The sequence below is a fragment of the Canis lupus genome, chromosome 2 (genome assembly GCF_003254725.2).
Source record: "Canis lupus dingo isolate Sandy chromosome 2, ASM325472v2, whole genome shotgun sequence".
In the NCBI taxonomy this organism is placed as follows: domain Eukaryota; kingdom Metazoa; phylum Chordata; class Mammalia; order Carnivora; family Canidae; genus Canis; species Canis lupus.
The window spans coordinates 29,019,300-29,041,799 of record NC_064244.1 but is presented as its reverse complement, the minus strand read 5'-3'; the positions used below and the strand labels follow the sequence as shown (position 1 = coordinate 29,041,799).

The following is a 22,500-nucleotide window of genomic DNA, read 5'->3' as shown; positions in this document are numbered from 1 at the left end:
ATTTGAGAGTTGTCAGCAAATTGGCTTGAAATCATGGAACTGGGAAGTCATCTAGATAGCGAGTATAAATAAAGAAGAGTTTGAGGACAAACTCTGGAAGCACTCCCAATATTTAAAGGTCAGGGTAAAGAGAATTCTCAGAACCAAGTAAGAACAGTATCTAGGAGGGCAGATGAAGAAAGGACTTCAAGAAAGAGGATATGGTAAACTATGTCAAATGTTACTGATAAGGAAGGACTGCAAAGTTTAGGTTGGATAAGGAAGAAAAAGACCATTAAATCTGGTCATGAGAAGAACATCATCTTAGATCATTTCTATAGACTAGATAAAATACTGAATTTAGAATGTTTGCAGGGTTTGAGAAGAAAATGAGGTTTGATTTATTCAGGAAATATGTAAATGCCAGATACTAGAAATACGGAGATGGAAGATACTATCCTTAATCTGTAAGAGTTTATAATTTTATAGGGAAGAAAGATACATTGATAATTACAGTTGTGACAAAAGTTACGTAGAGGTGTACACAGGATGCCATAGATGCAAATAAAGGGAACACTTAAGAAAAGAACAGAAAATGATTTCCTGTTGAAATCCCTGAGTCTTGGAGGACCAATCTAGAGAGGTGTAAACAGGTGGCTTCTTACAGGGGAGAAGCATGCTGAAAGGCCCTGAGGCAAATGAGCATGAGTTCTGTATATCACCTAGTTGGCTGTGACTGGACACTACTTGTGTGGAGGGAAGGATTTAGGGATAGTGATGAGAGATTATGCTGAAGAGGTAAGAGCCACATCATGAAGGAGTCCTTTATGCCATAAGAGTTTGGGTTTTATCTTAAAGGTGATGGGGAAATACTGAAAGACAAGCCAGGGACATGATCATATTTGCAATTTAAAAGGTCATTCTGCCTTCACTGAGAAAAGTAGGTAGCAATTGGGGTCATAACACTCCTTAAGTCTTAGAAAATACCCCCAAATTTCAGATTTGTAGTCCCTTGCAGTCCAACTATGGATACCAAATTAAAAATCCCAAGTGTAGATGATGACTTGGTGGGAAGTCAGTCTGTAGTAGTCTGGATAAAAAATGAGTTTTTGAATGAGAGCTGGCAATGAGATTGGAAAACAAGAAATACTCAGTGTGGATTGCACTTTCAAGAAGTTTCATTGCAACAGGAAGGCAAGAGTAACGGGGGAGGCAACACAATTTTGTGGGGCAGACTCTTCAGGTATAAACTTGATAGGATTGGGAAATAGGTAGAGGGAGACAGGAAAGAAAGGATGATTAAGCAAGGAGCCAAGAAGGCAGAAAAGGATGGAATTCAGATTAAGGGTAGAGAATTTAGCCTGGCTAAGAGCTATGGATGGCTTACTTTTGGATAAGTTTTGAGGAGTAGGGAACGTTGTGAGCGGGAATTTGAGGCTGCCATTTTTTTGTGTGGGTAGAAATGAGGTCTGCTGAAGAAAGGAGGTTAACACAAGCGGCATGAGGATAAAAATGAACTTGGAAGAACCCTGGAGGCAAACTAGGGAGTGAAATAACTATTCCATTTTCCAGAAAGAATGTAAGACACCTGCATAAAGACACAAAATATGACAGGGTAATATCAATTAATAGTGGAGGAAGGAAGAAACAACTATTTAAGTTGACACCAAATCCGGAAATCATTAAGGAGAAAACCTGGTGTATGAATCTATGTAAATATAAAACTTTCTGTAGATAAACTCACTGTACACTAATTTGAAAAACAACATACAGTACAATTTTGCCCATTTAAAGTATACAATGTTTTTCTATGTATTCACGTATGTGCAACCATCACCACCATTTTAGAATAATTTTATTAATCTTGAAAAGAAACCCCATGCCCTTTGGTTATCATTCCACCTCCCCAAAGCCCCTCCCCTTCCTTTGTCCCCAGCTCTGAGTTCTTTCTGTCTCTGTATTTCCCAGCTCTGGACATTTCATACAGATGGAATCATGGGGCCTTTTTTGCTGGGCCATCTTTTGCCCATCTTTTTTTAGTTATTTGTCCTTCATTATTGAGTTACAAGAGTTCTTTATTCTAGACTCAAGTCCTTTATCAGATTTATGATTTGCAGATATTTTCTCTTATTCTCGGTTGTCTTTTCAGTTTCCTGATGTCCTTTGAAGAACAAAAGTTTTTTTTTTTTTTTTTTTTAATTTTGATGAAGTCCAACTTATTTGTATTTGTTGCTTTTTCTTTTGGTGTCACATCTAAGAATCCTTTGCCAAATTCAAGGTTGTGAAGACTTACCCCTAAGTTTTCCAGTTTAAGCTCTTATATTTAGGATTTTGATCCATGTGAGTTAATTTTTATATATGATGTGAAGTAAGAGAACTCTTTTTCCTGTAGCTGTCCAGTTGCCCCAGCTCCGTTTGTTGAAAAACCTGTTCTTTCCCTATCAGACGGGCTTGGCATCTTGTCAAAAACCAGTTGATCATAAGTATCTGTTTCCTTTGGGACTTTAGATTTTATTCCCTTGATCTGTATGTATATCCTTGTTCCAGCACCACACCTTATTATCATTACTTTGTAGTAAATTTTGAAATCGAGACATACGAGTCCTGCTTTTGTTCTTCATTTTTCATGACTCTTTCACCTATTCTGGGTCTATCGCAACTCCATGTGAATTTTAGCATCAGCTTGTCCATTTTTACAAAGAAATCAGCTGGGATTCTGATAGGGATTACATTGAATCTGTAGATCAGTTGTGGGAGGTATTGTCATCTTAGCCATGTTAAGTGTTTCATCTATGAACAAATAATGTTTTTCCAACTATTTAGATCTTTATTCTTTCATCAGTATTTTGCAGTTTTCAGAGTATAACTTTTGTACTATTTGCTTAATTTATTCCTAAGTATTTTTTTTCTTTTGGATGCTATTGTAAATGGAATTTCTTTAATTTCATTTACAGTTTCATAATTTCAAGTGTATAGAAATACAATTGATTCTTGTATCCAGCACTGTTGCTGAACTCATTTTTTATCGTTTTGATTGTTTTTCTTGGTGAATTCTTCAGGATTTTTCTACAATGTTATGTCATCAACAAATAAAAATAGTTATATTTCTTCTTTTCCAACCTGGATACCTTAATTCTTTCTCTTCCCTAATTGCCTTCACTAGAAACTCAAGTACATTGTTGAATAGAATCAGAGACTGGAAATCCTTATCTAGTTCCTGACCTTGGAGGGAAAGCATCAAGTCTTTTACCTTTAACTGTGATGTTAGCTGTGGAATTTTGTAGATGCCCTTATCAGACTGCCATTTATCAAACTTCTATTTCTAGTTTTTTGAGTGATTTTATCTTGAAAAGGTATTGGATATTGTCAGATGCTTCTCTCCCCGCCACACCCTAACTTTGGTCTGTTTTTTATTGTTACGATGTATTGCCTTTTTTTTTTTCTTCAAAGATTTTATTTATTCATGAGAGACAGAGAGGAAGAGACACAGGCAGAGGGAGAAGCAGGACCCATGCAGGGAGCCCAATGTGGGACCCGATCCCGGGTTTCCAGGATCACACCCTGGGTTGAAGGCGGAACTGCTGAGCCACCCGGGCTGCCTGTATTGCCTTTTTTTTTAAAAAAAAAATATTTTATTTATTCATGAGAGACACAGAGAGAGAAGCAGAGACAGGCAGAAGAAGAAGCAGGCTCCATGCAGGGAGCCCAACGGGGGACTCATAGGACTCGATCCCAGGAACCCCAGGACCACATCCCAGGCTGAAGGCAGGCACCAAACCCGCTGAGCCACCCAGGGATCCTGATGTATTGCATTTTTAAAAACATTTTTATTTATTTGTCAGAGAGAGGGAGCACAAACAGAGGGAGAATCTGGCTCTCCACTGAGCAGGGAACCTAATGCGGGACTCAGTCCCAGGACCTGGGATCATGACCCAGGCCGAAGGCAGATGCCCAAACCAACCTTGCTACCCAGGTGCAATACCCTTGATGTATTACATTAATTTTTAGGTGTTATAACAACTTTGCCTGACTATAAGTCTCCCTGGTCATGGTGTATAACTTTTATACTATTGGATTCAGTTTGCTAGTATTTTATTGAGAATTTTTTTCCATCTATATTCACAATATAGTTTTCTTCTAGTGTCTTTGGTTTTGGCATCAAAGTAATACTGGTTTCATGAATTGAATGGTGTTCCCTACTCTTCCGTTTTTTGGAAGAGTTAGTGAAGAATTGGTATTAAATCTTTAAATGTTTGGTAGGATTCAGGGGTAAAGCCATCTGGACCTGAGCTTTTCTTTATAGTTTTTTGATGGCTAATTTAGTCTCTTCCCTTGTTTTAGATCTGCTTCTTAAATCAGTTTCAGTAGTTTGTGTCTTTTAGAAATTTGCTCATTGCATCTAAGTTAATTTGTCAGCATACACTTATTCATAGTATCTTTTATAATCTTTTATTTTGTAAGATAAATGATAATTTATTATCTTTTATTTCTGTTTCTAGTAATTTGAGTCTTTCCTTTAATCTTGGTCTGTCTGGAGATTGTCCATTTTGTTGATCTTTCCAAAGTATGAGCTTTTGATTTCATTGATTTTTCTCTACTGTTTTTTCTGTTTCATTAATTTCTACTTTAACTATTATTATTTCTATTCCTTTGCTTGTTTTGGGTTTAGTTTGCCCTTCTTTATCCATTGTCTTAAAATGGAAAACTATTTCTTTGAAATCTTTTAATATAGTTATTTATAGCTGTAACTTTCTCCCCAAGCACCACTTTGGTTGCATCCTACAAATTTTGATGTTTTGTGTCTTCACTAGCACTAATCTCAAATTATTTTGTGATTTCTCTTTGCTTTCTTCTTGAAGACTCATTGCTTTCTCTTTGCTTTCTTCTTGAAGACTCATTGACCCATTGTTTACTCAGGAGTGGGTTGTTTAATTTCCACATATTTGTTAGTTTCCCAATTTTTTTTCCTATTGTTGATTTCCACTTGCATTCCACTGTGGCTAAGAATGTATTTTGTATTATTTATATCCTTTTAAATATATTAAATGTTGTTTTATGCCCTAGAATATAGTCTCTCAAGGAGAATGTTCTATGTGTATTTGAAAAGAACCTATATTCTTTTGGATGTAGTGTCTATAGATGGCTGCTAGATCTAGTTGGTTTATAGGCTATTTAAGTCTTGTATTTCCTAGTTGATCTTCTAGTTACTACTGTACCATTATTGAAGATGAGGTGTTGAAGGTATTATTGTTGAACTGTTTTTCCCGTCATTTCTGTCAGTTTTTGCTTCCTGTATTTTGTTATTAGATACATACATTTGTAGTTGTTATTCTTCCCTGATGCATTGAACCTTTTATCATTATAAAATGGCCCCCTTATCTCTGGTTACTGTTTTTTGTTTTAAAATCTATTTTGTCTGATATTAAATAACAGTCTAGCTTTCTTGTGGTTTGCTGTTTGTATGATGTCTTCTCTCTTACTTTCAAGCTATTTGTATCTTTGAAGCTAAGATATATCTTCTATAGATGGTACAGTTGACTCTTGAACAATGTGGGTTTGAGCTACATGGGCCCACTTATATGTGGATTTTTGACAGTGCTGTAAATATATCTTCTTTTCCTTATGATTTTCTTAATAACGTTTTCTCAAGCTTGCTTTATAGTAAAAATGTATTGTGTATAATACATATACAAAATAAGTGCAAATCTACTATTTATGTTATTGTCAGGGGTTATGGTCAACAGCAGAGGGTATTAGTAATTAAGTTTTGCACGAATGAAAAGTTAAATGTGGATTTTTGACCACATTGTCCAGGGGGTGGGGGGGTCACAATGTCCTCCTAACTCCACATTGTTCAAGGGTTGATGATATATAGTTGGATTATGATTCTTTTTTTTAAATCCAGGTTAACAATCTCTTTTGATTGGGTGATTTACTCCCTCATTTGTAATATTAACTATTGATAAAATTTGATTTATGCCTGCTATTTTATTTTGTTTTCTATGTGACTTTTGTTTCTCTGTTTGCCCTTTACTGCTTTCTTTTGCATAAAATTTCTAATTTATGGCATTTTAATTTCTTTATGGATTTTTTTTTCTCTTTTAAACTGATTTAATTGATGCTCTTTTTTTTTTTGGGTAGATTCCTATAGGCTCATTGCTTTTAGTCTGAATAATTCTGTATGTGGGACAGGTCTACAAATAACAAATTTTCTCAGTTTTTGTTTATCTGATAATGTCTTTAGTTCACTTTCATATGTGCAAGATAGATTTGCTGGATATAGCATTCTTTGTCAATAGTCTTTTTCCTTGAGCACTTTGAATATGACATCCCACTGCGTTTGGCTTTCATTGTTTCTGCTTATAGGTCAGCCCTTAAACATGTTGGGATTACTTTGTAATTAGCAAGTCATTTTTCTCTTGCTCCTTTTAAGATTCTCTCCAATGTTTGACCATTTTTACTGTGATATATCTGTGGATCTCTTTGAATTTATCTTCCTTGGACTTCACTTAGCTTTCTGGATGTATATGTTTTTGTTTTTCAGTAAATTTGAGTCTTCAGGCATTATTTCTTCAAATATTTTTTCTGCTCCTTTCTCTCTGGTACTCCCATTACATGTATGTTGTAGAAGAAATTTGGCAGATGAAACAAAATTTTAAGAGTACATATATATTTTTTGATATGGATTTTATTTATTTATTCATGAGAGACACAGAGAGGCAGAGACATAGAGGGAGAAGCAGGCTCCCTGTGGGGAGCCTGATGGGGGGCTCAATCCCAGGACCCTAGGATCACGACCTGAGCCACCCAGATGCCCCTAAGAGCACATATATTTAAACTGAACACTATATATAAAGTAATTTATCTTAAGAAAGTAACTGTACAAGTATATGTGGGTGTATGTATAATCAAGTATATCACAACACATTTTTATAGTAATAAAAAGGCTAGAAAAAACTGGAAGGAAATTAAATACATTATGATACTTTTTTACAGTGAAATATTACTACAATAGTTTTAAGTCTTTTTCCATAATTCAGATGGAGTTTATTTGGTATATCATATAAGGTATATTTGGATGTCCATTTTCTTTACCTGTACAAGTCTTTTCTAGGGTAGCAGTTCTCATTTTTGTGGTATCATGACTTCTGTATACTCTTTAAAATTATTGAGGATACCAAAGAGCTTTTGTTGATGTCTATTATATTTATTTAGAATGATTAATTTGTTAATTTTTTTAGCAGTCAGACCCGTTATATTTGCATAAACAACATATTTTTGAAAACAAAGATTTTCAAAACCAAAAATTAGTGAGAGGTCTGGAGTTTTTATAAGTTTCATTGATTTCTAATACCTAACTTTTTTTTTTTTTAATGATTTTTTTTAATTTTTATTTATTTATGATAGTCACACAGAGAGAGAGAGGCAGAGACACAGGCAGAGGGAGAAGCAGGCTCCATGCACCAGGAGCCCGATGTGGGATTCGATCACGGGTCTCCAGGATCGCGCCCTGGGCCAAAGGCAGGCGCCAAACCGCTGCGCCACCCAGGGATCCCTCTAATACCTAGCTTAATAAAAGAGAGCAGGATTCTTTTGCTTCCTGCAGTATGTAGAGATGAAGTATATTAGAGAATGAAGTATACTTGAGTATATAAAGAAAATATGCCCTGACATAGATTTTTAGTTCAAAGTGCATGAGCCCTTTAATGGTCTTTTCAGACAATTATGGGTATTCTTCTTGGATTAATATACCAGAACTTGACAAGTGGTAGTTTCTTAAGGTTTGGCTACAGTTTGGAATCTGAAATGTATCATGAACTTTTCATTCTTTGTTATACTAAAATCCATTGTCTTTTAAATTTTTTAATAGATATGTTTTACTTATCCATGATTTTGTGACATGTATTTGTCATTTAAAAAATACTGGTGTACTGAGTTATGCAGATCTTCTAAAGGTTGATACAAACTATTACATGCTATCAAAAAATCACATTTATATAATCACCAATCTCACTTGAAAAGCTTTTAAGTGTTGAGGTATGCTCACATGATACAGTTTTCAAACATCCTAATTTTCATTTGAAAGCACAGATTTTTATCATTGGCAGGAATACTTCATTGTAGAGTAAATGCCTGCAAAGTAGTCAAGTCCAAATAATGATAGTTTATCTGTTAGTGGCTCCTTCAAGTAAATACATTGTTCTCTGAAAATGACCAGCTAAATCAGTTCATAAATCCATTGATCACACAATTGCTTTTCTTCAAGACAACCTTGTTAAACTATGTGCCCTTATTCATCAAGGATCTTCCTCTAGCAATTTTTATCTTTAAATTGTTGCATTTCATCTAGTTATTTTCATATCTGATTATTGGGGTTTTTTGAAGTTAATGTGTTTTGTCTCTGGCTTCTCTAAAGAGTAGAGAAGAGAAGATACAACCCAGTGTATAGGTGGAGGGTTTGGTCTCCTAATACGGCTTACACATTGTAACAAAAAAAAGAAGAAAAAGTTTAGAATATGTTGGTAGATTGGACAGCGTAAATGTGGGGGATATAATATTATAAGATGCAAAGTCATAAGCTGAAAGTGAGGGCCAGTTGAGGAGGGAGTATTGGAAGAGTAAGAGAAAGGTTTGAAATAGTTATTTCCAAAAGTAGGAGAGGAAATGACCAGTAATTTCACTGCTAGGCCAGAGTGAAGACCTACCTGAAATTTGTGGTCAGGGCAGCCTGGGTGGCTTAGTGGTTTGGCGCCGCCTTCGGCCCAGGGCATGATCCTGGAGACCTGGGATCGAGTCCCATGTCAGGCTCCCTGTATGGAGTCTGCTTCTCCCTCGCCTGTGCCTCTGCCTCTCTCTCTCTCTCTCTCTCTCTCTCTCTCTCTCTTTTTCTCGTGAATAAATAAATAAAATCTTAAAAAAAAAAATTTGTGGTCAGAAATTTAAAGTGAAACTAGTCAGCACATGGTGTGTGTGTGCGCGCACACGTATTTGTGCATGTGTGCATGCACATGCATACATACACATGCATGCCCACCCTCTAATAACCTGACCCACAGGTCTGGAGCTCATTTCCAGCTATACCCATTGCTAATAATTAATCCTGGCCTGCGAAGCAAGAAATGCGCTACGTCAGAATGAAGTGGGCAATAGAAATGGCTAGGATGTACAGCTCCTAGGAGAGATAGATGACTTACTGTTTTTAAGTCTGTACCAAGTTAAATAAAGGGTTATGAAGCTGGTTTGCCTCCACTAAATACTGATTGTGGGGGGAACATGTCATATGTGTAGTGACTGCTATAGGCTCTAACAGGGGAGAAATTAATGGGGAGGAAGGTAGAAACAGCTAGAATCCAGTGGAGTGTAAGCTTCTGTGTAGGTTCTATGGCAGGCCTCTCAAATCCTTTCTCCCCTTATGTCCCTCTCTTTTTGTCCTGGGTAGGAGGAAAGGGTCTTGTCCACGGACCTTGTCCTGGGTAGGAGGAAAGGGTCAGTCCACTGGGTAGGAGGCCCTGCCATATAATTCAGAGCTCAGAGGAAGGCCTGCTTTCCTGGTCTCATTTCCCTGATGCTGACTCTGTTCGGGCCCTAGCTTTGATTCACCTAATTATTTTCTCTGGTAATGTACATTCTTTTAGACTGACACCCATAACCCAAATAAAATACTAGTGTTTAAAGAGTTTAGGCTTTACGGTCAGGTTTCCTGGGTTCAAACTCTGGCTCTTGAGGACTTAGCCTCTTTAAATCTTATTTCATAGTATCTCTGCCTCGTTAGGTTTTGAAAATCATGTGACATAATTCATGTAAAGCATTAGGACAGTACCTAGACAGAGCAAATGCTCCATAAATATTAGGTATTATAATTTGTAATTTTTGCAGGAAACACTAGAACTATCACTTACTTAACATTTATCAAGAATATTAGCAGTTAGCTCTGTTGTCAGCTTTTGTAGAGGTGGTGTAGGATATTTAGCAGTGTAATGCGAGATGCAAACTGACTAGATGTGAATCCTGATGCTGCCACTGCCGACTTTGAGGCCTTGACTAAGGTTTCACTGATGTGTGCTGCCACCTTCTTCATTTATACTTTGTTTATAAGAACCCGACTTTTAGAGTTGCTTGTAAGAGTTATGAGTCAATGTACAGAACTCATGTAAACATCCAGACGCTTAGAATAGTGCCTGGGACATAACAGGCATTCCATAAATTTCTTGATGCTGCTGTTATTAACTCTAAGAAACATTGAGTCATCCATTTTAGTACCAAGAGGGCCTTAGAATTTAGCACAACTTCTTCTATGGATGAGAATGTGAAGCTCTGAAATTTCACAGCTCGATGCTAGAAAATGTCCTGTATTTCCTAACTCTTAATGTTCCGTTTGCCATGCCTCCACAATATGTCTCTAAAGAGATGTATTAGTAGCATTAACCATTGGAACAATTACCATCAGTCATGTAACCACATTTAAGGAGCTTTTCTATGCAAATACTACAATTACTGGATATAAATAACATTTAAATAATTCTATTTCTGCTGTTTGGAGCCTTGGGAGAATCTACCAAATATTCTATATCACTTGTATAGCAGGAGCATAAATCCCTACTGATCCTTCTAAGGATTTTATAGCATTTTTCTTTTAACAGACTTGAAGTAATGTTCTCCATTGGTAGAAAGATAATACATGGGGTGCCCGGGTGCCTCACTCAGTTAAGCCATAGACCCTTGATTCATGATCTCAGGATCCTGAAATCCAGCAGCATGCCTCCCCCAACACTACATCAGGCTCCATGCTCAGCAGGGAGCTCGCTTGTCCCTCTCCCTCCCCCAACTGTCATGTGCATGTCATTCGCATGTGCATGCGAATGCTCTTCGTCTCTCTCAAATAAATAAAATCAAAAAATTAAAAAAGAAAGATAATTCCATCCCAGTGATTAACCAGTGGTGATGGGACTTACTCTGTACATTTTTTTTCCAATGAAAGTGATAAATATACAGAATGCTATCAAGGGTTAAAGGTAGTCTTTAGCCAGACTAGCTGTTATATAAACTCAGAGCTAAGGATTTCTGTTCCCTTATTTAAAGAAATTTCACTTTTTGAATAGGCTATTTTTCAAAATGTATTTTATTTTATTTTGTTTTGTTTTGTTTTGTTTAAGATTTTATTTATTTACTCATGAGAGATACAGAGAGAGAGGCAGAGACATAGGCAGAGGGAGAAGCAGGCTCCCTGCAAGGAGCCGGATGTGGGACTCGATCCTGGATCCTGGAATCATGCCCTGGGCCAAAGGCAGACGCTCAACTGCTGAGCCACCCAGGTGTCCCTCAAAACGTATTTTAAACCACATTAGGGCATATAAACAAATAATTGAGCCAGTCCTCGATAATTTGAGATTGTCATTGTCATTACTGTTTATATAGTTGCTAAAAATAAAAGGATATCCTCATTAGTTCCTAAGGCTATTTGCTCCCAAATCAAATGATTACTTTTTTAACAGTTTTATTGAGATACAATTTGCACATCATAACATTTACCCATTGTAAGTGTATGATTCAGTGAATATTAGTAAATTTATGTAGTTGTGCAACTATTACCACAATCCGTTGATGGAACATTTCATCACCACGGATATTACCTCATGTTTGTGTGCCGTCAACCCCCACTTCCACCCATAGGCCTAGGCAGCCACCAACCTGCTTTCCATTTGTATAAATTTATATTTCTTTACATCTTATATAAATGGAATCATATAATATATAATCTTGCAGTTTATCCAAATTATGGCTTGCATGAATATTTCATTCCTTTTTATTGCTAAATAGTATTCCATTATATGAAATGAATATTCTACATTTTGTATATATGCGTGATGCTCAAATGTGTTCTAGAAATGTTCCAAAATATATCTATTATTTGGGGCTCACAGATAACAAAGTTGAGAAAGCCCTAATAGAGTAAGAGATATTAGTCTATATGACTTTCTTGCGGAACCTTTACCAAGTGGGAGAAGAGACAATTTCTTTTTTTTTTCTTTAAGATTTTATTTATTTATATATTTATTTATAAATGAGAGACACAGAGAGAAAGGCAGAGACACAGGCGAGGGAAAAGCAGCTTCCCTGTGGGGAGCCCGATGTGGGACTTGATCCCAGGACCCCAGGATCACACCCTGAGCCAAAAGCAGACGCTCAATTGCTGAGCCACCAGGTGCCCCAAGAAGAGACAATTTCTTAATAGCAAAGATGCTAAGTAGTCAAAACAGTCCATTATATCAGATATTTGGCCCAAATAAATGAATTGTTTCAGTAATATTTGTCATTGTTTTTTGCCTGATTTACGAAGAAATGGGAGAACCTTAATAGTTCAGCACCCCAAATACCAACAAATTTTCACTACAGAGAATAGTTTACATCATTCTTTCTACATTCATGGTAACCTTAGCATCTACAGAGTAAAATTTTAAATTTTAGCTGCTTATGAGTTATGCATAGTAGTTTGTAGTTAGGCTAAGACATTTATTTGAGTTGCACTGCTGGTGTGTAGGACCAGCTTCCTTTGTCTAGCAGCTGTATTTCAGCCCTATTGTATTCTTTTCTTGTTTTACCATGTAGGAACTAATTCTCCGTAACAGATCTGGAGGCATCACAATTTTCAATTATACTCTGTCTTATTTTGGGTGCCCTATGCATCAAGTCGTCTTGCTAAATGTCAATGACCTAGTCTGTTATATTCCTATCTTTAGCCCTTCTATTTTCCTTGCTTTTTAAAAATATTTATTTTGCTAACTCATTTTGGTGGTTCTTTGTTAAAAACTTCTAAATGTCTACCTTGTTATAAGCCAGTATCTTTACATTTTTGTGGTTTTCCTTTTTAATTGGAAGATTAACTCCCTTATGTTGTCTAGTACATTTTATGAAAATGTTCATTGAGCTGTCTTTCTGCTATTTATAATTCAAATTCAGTTCTTACTTATTTGCCACGATAGAAGAGGGCAGTAATACAAATCATAATCTAAGAATGAACTAACGATTTTTCTCTTATTGAATATCATCTTTACCATTGTAGTTTTGCTTTGTGTAGGCCAAAACTAGTTCAATGTAAAAATAATTTACATTGTTTAAAAACACACCAAAAGATAAGAAAAGAAGTATGGATGTTAGGCCAAGGAATAATCACAATGAATTAATAGAAAACACGATTTACTACAACAAGCTGGTTCCTTCACTTATTAGTTTATTTTATGCCTGAAATGTTGTAATTGTTTGAATATATTAAAAAGAGGATTGGACAAAAATTATTGAAAAGATGAAGGACCATCATTTCTTATTTCAGCCCTTAATACCTCTTTAAATGAACTCTGCTTAGTATCTTTTAGAAAGGCCACTTACAATTTTAACATTTTATGAAATAAAAACTTTTTTTCCCACAAGGATTTAAAATAGCTATTACATTTGGGCCTGACCCCTGTGAAAGATAACTGTATGTCTTTCCAAGATTTTTTAAAAGTTGGCACTGTCTTACATGATTTTTGGGCACAATTTGTTTATTGGGTTCTTTTTTTCCATGGGTATTCAGAATAAATAGGTACTTGTTATTCAATTGGGAAAAAATAGCATTACTATAAAACTGATTACAGCTTGTACTGGAAAGAATCTTGCCATCTGATTGGAAATATTTTTCCAGTTTGTTGACCTATTTGAAATTCCTAAGAGCTATTTTTCTTTCCAGCTTTCAAACATGAAATTCATTCTGAGGTCAGTTTGGTTGATTCTAGGGACTAAAGAAATGAGTAACTTTGGTTTTGTGTTCTCCTTAAAACTCATCTTAAGGATGTATTTATTGAATATTTTAAGTGCTACTATAATTACTACTTTGTAATGAATATTTGCATTGGATTAAAAATAATCTTATGAGAAATCATAATTAATGCTTCTCAACCAAGTCCCCACTGATGCTGTTATTAACCATGTAGTATATAACAGCACTTACCTAGAGAAGTATTTTTAAAAAGTATGATCCATGGATACATGGGGTATGAATGTCCTGTTTTTCCCTATTATCTTTTAGCGTTGTTTATAATATTATATCTATGTATTGTTTAGACATATGAATTCTGATTCTTTTCAGATGTCATGTTGGTTTAACCTAAATACCTCACTCTAGTGTTTTATCAAAAATCATACTATTTTCTTCATTGTTACTTTTTCTGCAGTGGCAAGAAAAATCAGTTCCTTAAGTTCTCTTGCTCCGCTAAAGAGGCCCTGGGGAGGCCTGGGATGGGGGGACGGAAGGGGGTGGGATGAGTTTTAATAGTAATAAAGGTGGGGCATCCAGGGGTTCAGTGGTTGAGTGTCTGCCTTTGGCTCAGGTCGTGATCCTGGGGTCCTGGGATCGAGTTCCGCATCGGACTCCCTACAGGGAACCTGCTTCTCCCTCTACCTGGGTCTCTGCCTCTCTCTCTGTGTGTCTCATGAATAAATGAATAAAAATCTTTTTTTAAAATAGTAACAAAGGCTTACTGTTTTAATATTTCATAATAATAATTTAAATAATTATTTAGGAAATGCTTACTTAAATATCTTAAGATCTTTCTGCATCTAATTATCAGTGGAACCCTATTTCTCTGTGCCGGGAAACTTGCTGGAAACTGAGGCTGACATAGAAAGAGGGAAAAATCTGCTAGTTTTGTCATTGAGCCCACTTTCTAATATGCTTCACTAAACTTTGTTGCTATGCCTTCACCCTCTTGCTTCTTCCCGACCAGTCTTGTTGCCTCCCAGTTCATCCCTCTTGTTCCAAGGCTTATTGCTGCCGCCATTCAAGATCAAGTCCATACTCTCTAAGGGTTGTTATGTAAGGCCTTTTATCTAGTCCTACCTTATTTCTTTAGATACTCAAACATAAGGAACTACTTGCTGTTTCCTGAATATAATTCATTTCACTCCCACTTGTGCTGTTCTCTTTGCCGGAAAAGCCTTCCTGGCTCTCCTATGCTTTGCTAATTACTATTTCTCTTTGATTTAGCTTTAGTATTGTTTAAGAATGGATTCTGTGAAGCCTTTTGACATCCTCTTTCTCTGTGTAGCCATTTTCCCTTGTGTTCCTTGTCAACATGTAAGCAGACTGCTGCTTTATATTTAGCTTAAAAAACTACCTGTATTTGATGTAAGCTTGTAAAGTCTTGTAGGTTTAATAGCGTCTGTGGTATTTTGTACTTAGAGTGAATAAAGACCATGAGGATCAAGGGTGAGAGGTGGAATGAATATACAAATGGAGGATAGCCTTTCAATCCAGAAAGCGGAACACTAACTTTTCTAACAATTGAACCACGTGGCCAGGACTTGATCATAACTGCCAGGTTCCCTAATTTTTATCCTTGCTTCCAACTTAGAACCAATCAAAGCAAGCCAAATACACCTTCCGCCGCCACCACCAATCACATAGGATGTCTCACCTTCAGCTTCCCATTGCCAACAGTCTCCAATCAGGGCACACTTTTGAAACCTTCCCTTTTTTCCACTATGAAGCTTTCCCACTCTTCAGCCTTCCTTTGAGTCTTCCTCAACACAAATGATGGTGACTGACTCCCCGCGTCTGGCAGGCTCTGAATATATAGCCTTTGCTTTTCTCATTTATTTCTATACAAGGGGAAAACCTATTTATATTTACTTACATCCAAAGTGATTAATGGTAAGTATTTATAAACCGTATTTCTTGTGCTATCTATATTTTGTGGTTTTTTTCTACATGTTTTATAAACATAGAGGTTTATATTTTATAAAGGTGAAGACAGGTTTTGGTTATAAGGATTTTCATGAATGGAAAAATAACACAGAAGAAAAGTCTGTCACTTAATAGTAATGAACAAAAACTAGTCAAATTTTAATCTTGAGATCTTCGTCTCAGATACAGTTTTTAAAATTCTTTATTTGGTTAATTAAGCCATAACTTTTTTAAAAAGTACATGCAAGAGATTTAAACATGAAATGCAAATTAAATATGTTTGGGTTTTATTATATTGAACATCCTTTTATTTTTAAAATACTAGGCATACATAATGACTTTTATTAAATATTTTTTGCATCATTTACTGCTTTTTATTTAACCTATTAGTATACTATACTATATAGATTTCTTGCTATTGAACCATGTATATGTACCTAAAGTAACCCTGCTTGGTTTGGTGAATTATTTTTGATATGTCCACTAATTTTATAAAGGCCCTTTCACCTTTTTAAAGATCGTAAAAATGACTAAACCCTATACCCTGGTTTTTTTGGGTTTTTTTTATTTTTTTTATTTTTATTTTTTTTTGCATGCTCTCATTTCTACAATGAAATGACTAATAAGGCTACTTAAAATCATTTTGAACCTATGAAAAAGAGCTTTTAGTATGTCTAGAGTGCTTTGTTTTATAAAAGTTACTCTCAGTTTATTTATTACTTGAATTTTCTTTTAACAGATATTCCCTTCGGAGAGGTAGCTCCTTCACATTTTTAACACCTGGCCCCCATTGGGACTTCACTTTGGTGAGTAGCTCCTGGGTATTTTATGTCCGGGCATTGATAGAATTAATTCCTAGATTGTCTTTCAGTCAATGTGGTGTACAACTCAGTTGTCGGTACTTCTCTGAGTATCTTAAGGTACAGACTTCCTATCACCATCCTTGGCAGTCTAATTTAATTCTTTTCTGCTAACAAGCTAAAAAAATACTTTTATTTCAATTAAATATAAAACGTATTTTGAAAAGTACCAGATCTTTTTATTTTTAACCCTATGCAACCCTTTTTCTTATTACTACCAGTTTTTAAATTAGAATATATTATGAAACATGAAGTTGTTTTTGTGTTCATACTCTAACAGCTTTTTTCTTGTTTGAAAAATATAAAAATGATTTCAGATGATATATATGAGTGAATTATTTTGTGTTGTTAATCATCCTTGTATCCTAGTCTCATTATTTTTAGAATGAGACTTTACGGAGGCATCTAACTGCAAAATGACACCAGACAATTGATTCTTTTTGTAATTAAAAACTCATACCTTATAAATACTCATAAAAATAGTGTATATACAAATAGAACATGATTCTTTATTTTCTTATTTGGAAGAAATAGCACATATCATTCTGTTTCTAGTTTGCCAAGCTTTACATAATCATGTGCCAATGGGTTCAGCAATACAGATTTAATTTGTACTCTCTTCTTTTGTGTTTAATTTATATTTCTGTTGGAGACTTTGAGATTTCTGTACTCTTAACACCAGTAACTTATATTAATTGGTCAGTGAAGCATTCATAACAAGAATCTCCTGACTTTAATATAATTCTCTATTTTCTTTGAAACTTTTTTCATCTTAGTTTCTTTCCCTTAATAGTTGACAAGCCTAAACTCACACAGAAAAACTTTAGTAGAGAAGTATCTCCAAACTTGATTTTGTAAACCTATCAGCAAAAATATTTTGAACATGTATGCCTGATACATTTATTTGGAATTTTTATGTATGTACCACCATTATTAACTACTAACAGCACAGTACTCAACTTAGGGTGAAGTTCATGATAGTGGACATAAGTCTTTATTGCAAATAGCCATGACATTTTCACAGTGTGAGGTCAATTTCTTAATCTGTTATATTTCCTTATGATGTAGATGATGATGAGCTCATCATCTGTGTATTGAATATTAGTAAAGCTTATTCTTAAGGATTAGTAAATACATAAAAATAGAAGTTCTTGCATTTTCCTCCTCCACTCCAGGGAAGATATCTTACATCTCCTCTGGGATGGGTACATCCCACTTGGGAAAAACACTTTTGTAGAGTTCTCCCATGACAAAAGAAACGTCTCATGGTTCATGTATTACGACGTTTGGAATGTGATTAAGGAGTTCTAAGAGAGAGATTTATAAGGAAAAAAACATGGTTTAAGAAAGGAAAAAACAAAAGTAAGCATCTAGCTTACTTTTTTTATAAGTAAAAAAAGAGATTTATAAGGAAAAAACATGGTTTAAGAAAGGAAAAAAACAAAAAGTAAGCATCTAGCTCAAGTAATTAGAGAAAACAGCAGAATGAACCCAAGAAAATAGAAGGAAAAGTGAGAATGGTTAAAAATAAAATCAGCGCCCAATCATGAGAAAATTCTTGGCAAACTAGGAATAGAATTGAACTTTCTTAGCCTGAGACCTACCACAAGCAACATGTTTTGTAATGATAATATGTTAGAAACATCCCCTTAAATTTTTTTTAAAAAGCCTACTGTCACCATGTCTATCCAGTATAGTACTGGTGCTTCTAACCAACACAGTTAGACAGGAAAACAAGTGGTATTCAAATTAGAAAGGAAGAGACAGTAGGATTCCATTACTTAGGAACAATATGACTATCTACATAGAATATCCAAGAGAATATTAATTGCAGCTGTTAGAACTAATAAGAGTTCAAGCAAGATTACAGACTATAAAATTTATAAAAAGAATTCAATAAAATGTATATATACTGGCAATAAACAATTACATGTAACTTGTAAAGCTTTTATTGAAATAACAATTTTTAAACCTAGAATAAATCTATGAGAAGATCTGTGAGATTTTTATTGGAAAGATTGGAAAGCGTTAATAAAGAACATAGACACCAAATTAAATGGAAAGAGAGTTACGCAACATGAAAATATCAGTACTCCCCGTATTAATTTGTAAATTCAATGCAGTTCTGATAGAGTATAAGAGATCTCAATTCTACAGCTCAGGAAGAAAAGTGAAGGCCCGACAGCTGTAAAAGTATTGTGCAAGTCGGGGATACATGTGACTTATTATATTAGCTGTTTAGACTTATCCCACAGGTACAGTTAAGTATGGAACCACAGTGTGAATGAAAGTCTAGGTAAGTAGGCCAATGCCATAAGATCGAGAACCCAGAAACTGACATATATATGAGAACTTACGGCATCATAGGCATCAGGGGGAATAGTGCTTGCAACAGAGATAATAGCGGTGGGACAGTTAGTTAGCTGTGGCTCATACCATATACCAACAAACAAGTTCTAGATGGGCTGCACGTGTAAATAGGAAAAGCAAAATATTCTTAAGATACTTAAAAGAAAGTACAATAGAATGTTTTAAAATATGTTAAATGTCTTTATACATATGCAGACACATGTACATGATTTTATATAAATGCATAAGTACACTCATAAATGAGCTTTTCCCCTCAGTACACTTCTTTCTGACAGTTTTCCCCCTTTCCTCTCTTCCGTCAATCCTTCCATCCCCAACCTCCACTCTAACCCTTGTACCTGTCCTTTATGTTTTGCTCATATAATTATTTACACACACACACACAGCTTTACAAATAAAATACACACATGCATGATCTTTGCTTAGTTTGTTTTTCTAAATTAGGATCATATTATTCATATTTTTCTAGATCTTCTGGATATGAACTTAGGATCGATAAAGATTTCTTGTCACATCATTTTTCATTTTTTCCAATCCTGATTTATATTTTCTTTCAGATCTTACACAATTTTCTTAATGTCTTTTAGCTAAATTTTGAAAAGTATGTCATAGCTTTGCCCTGCTTCTTTGAGCATTTTGTTCTGAGGTACTTTCATTCCCTGTAGGGATGTTACTCTTCCCTTTTTCCCGTTTTTTCCTTAGTTACTTTGTATAGGATTTGACTTGGAGAATTTTCTGTTCATTTTAATGTGAATTTAGTTTTTCTGAACTTTGCAAAGAGGCTTGATTCAGATCAACTTTGATCTTCACAAAGAACTTTGCTAACTTCACAGAGCTCCCTCTCCTCATTTTGATGATGCCTTACTTCTGCGAGATCCAGGCTCCATCTGTTCTCCCCCTTCCGTCTGGACTTCATCTTTCCTTTTCTCTATAGTCCCTATCCTGCTCGATTTTGACTCCACTCCTAGCAGTTTCTCCTTGGGATAGAGTCAGGTCCTGGAAGGGAACCCTGGCTGGTCAGTTTTGAGAGTTCACAAGAGCTAGACTGTGTCACAGGTAATCCGAAAAGTTATTCTGAGGGGTAAGTGGATGACATGTTACTTAACGATTCTTCTTCAGTAGTGATAAAGGACAGAAATAAGATTGTACAGTTTCTCCACTACAGGCATCAGCAGAGTTGAATGAGGCTGAAGAATGATAGCTAGGAGTGTGTTGTCTTCCAACCAATAAATCCTGCTTCAGGCAACAAGTCTTAATTTCTTTGAGCCACGAGAAAAGGATTTTTTTTTTTTCCTAGTGAAGGCCTTCCCCCCTCCATAGGATAAATAATGTGTTCCTTAAAAAAAAAAAAAAAAAAAAAAAAGTTGCCTTTATGTTTAAAACATAATTTACTTTTTCTCAGAGTTGTGTTCTAGAAAAACTTTCCGTAAGGTTTTTTTTAATAGGGTGTAGCATGAGATGATTCACTCAGGGAGACTAAGTAGTAAATATACTAGAGATAATTTATGAGCATCCCTCAGAAATAACCTCTTTTAAAAAAATTTTAAGTACAGCTTCACTTTTTTTATAGTGATTTTTCTGGTTTTATGGAGTCCTTGTTTAATGAAGCAACATGCATTCCTTCTATATAAGAATGAAATCTTTTTTTTTCCACATAGAAAAGAAAGCGGAGAGCAAAGGATGATGATGTTGTGAGCCTTAACAGCCTTGATCTAAAGGTAAGCCTTCCTTCTCTGTCAAAGAAAAGCACTTTAAAAATGCAGATAGTGTTTTATTTTTTGTAGCTATAATAATAATGAATGCTAATTTTTAAAAAATTGTAAGTGCAAAACTGAATAATGCTGGCTCTTATAGGTATTTTCTTTTTCCTGTTGTTCTTAAGAATGAGGTGAGAAAACAAAAAAAAAAAAGAATGAGGTGAGAGCCTTCCTTAAGAACCATGTAGGCTTTAGCTAGTGCTCTCACATTCAAATGTGTAAAGAGGTCAGGCCTACTGTATATGCCTTGAGGAAGGAAGGGCTGTGGTGGAAAAGAGAAACATGCCCTCCTGCAAGAGGCAGCTGCTACTGTGCTCTAGCCCTTGGCTACCTTTAGGACTATCGAAATCTGGATTTTTAAGTGAATACTATGTAAAATTGTTAAGTCCCAAAACCTAGTGTCTCTGGAATTTCTTAGACCATTTTCGTCAGTTGGCCAACTTTATAGAACCATCTTGGTTTTAAGGAACCTTTTTTTAAAGATCGTTATGTAAAAGTTATACATTTGTTAAGTGAGTTAAAAAATGTCTGGCATCGTGTGAAATGATGGCAAATTTTTATAGGTCTGTCCATCAACATTTTACCAAATCCAGCTAGCCAGAGGGGGGTGGGATGGGGCATGTGTATGTACATAATATGTTTATGGAAGAACTCTGTGTTTTAAGTGTTAGGCTTTTTGCAAAACAATTTTAATTACACTTAAAAATCTTACAAAGAGAAAAAAGGATAAAATGGCAGCTCTGAATATTTTTAGGTATGCTTCAAATCAGATCACATACAGAAATAGGACAGTATTTATCATTCACCACAATAAAATCCATGGTCAAATCTACTTAAAGACAATCCTCTGGTTGATCCCAACTTCTGCATAAAGACAATCCTCCTTTGGTTTATCCCAACTTCTGCAATTTGGATCATTCTCATTTTAACTATCAACCTGCCTCCTCTCCCCTGTATTATTTTGAAGAAAATCCTTTAAGTTGTATCATTTTATCTTTATCGTCAGATTAAGTGTTCATACTTCCCTTGATTTGTCTTACACCTTTTTTGTTTTGGTTTTGTTCATTTTGTCTGTTTGAATTGGAATTCATATAAAAGTCCAAACGTTGTCTCTTCAGTGTCTTTTAATCCACAGATTCTCTCTCTAGCTTTTTGGGTTTTTTTAGGATTTGTTGTTGAAAAAGAAATCGTGTGTAGAGCCTTTTACAGTCTGCATGTTCATGGTTGTGTCTCCATGGTATCATTTCTTCTGTCCTCTCTTCCCTTTATTCTTGATCAACTGATAGAGCTAGAGATGGTTTGGGCTCTCTAATTCCTTGGGAGGTACATCATGTCTTTTTGTGATGTTGTCAAAATTAATTATCATTGCCTAGATTTATTTGTTCATTGAGGGTTGCAAAATGGTGAAAGTGCCTTTATCAGTCATCTTTATTATATTTCTGTAAAAAGAAAACTGCCCTTGGGGCACCTAGATGGCTCAGTCAGTTACACGTCTGCCTTCAGCTCATGTCATAGTCTCAGGGTCCTGGGATCTAGACCCACATTGGGCTCCCTACTCAGCAAGGAGTCTGCTTTTCCCTCTGTTCTCCCTCTGCCCCACACCCCCCACTTCCTGCTCTCTCTCTAATAAGTAAATAAAATCTTTAAAAAAATAAATAAATAGAACTCCCTTCATCAACCATTTGGTTACTATGACGTACTTACTTATACTAAAGGTAGGACAGGTGCTTGATTTGATTCCTTTTATGGTTTTCAAAAGTGATGAGTTTTATTCATTACAATTCTCTGAAAATAGTTAATTTTTTTCTTTTTAATA

At 35.3% G+C, this 22,500-nt stretch overlaps 1 protein-coding gene across 1 annotated transcript in view; it reads left to right on the top strand.

The window, feature by feature from the left end:
- NET1 (neuroepithelial cell transforming 1) overlaps nt 1-22,500 on the top strand; it is a 62,380-nt gene that overhangs the window by 3,564 nt on the left and 36,316 nt on the right. The window contains exons 2-3 of the mRNA XM_025445180.3: nt 16,437-16,503; nt 20,586-20,645. Coding sequence (XP_025300965.1) covers nt 16,437-16,503; nt 20,586-20,645 — 127 coding nt within the window. The remainder of the gene's footprint in view (nt 1-16,436; nt 16,504-20,585; nt 20,646-22,500) is intronic.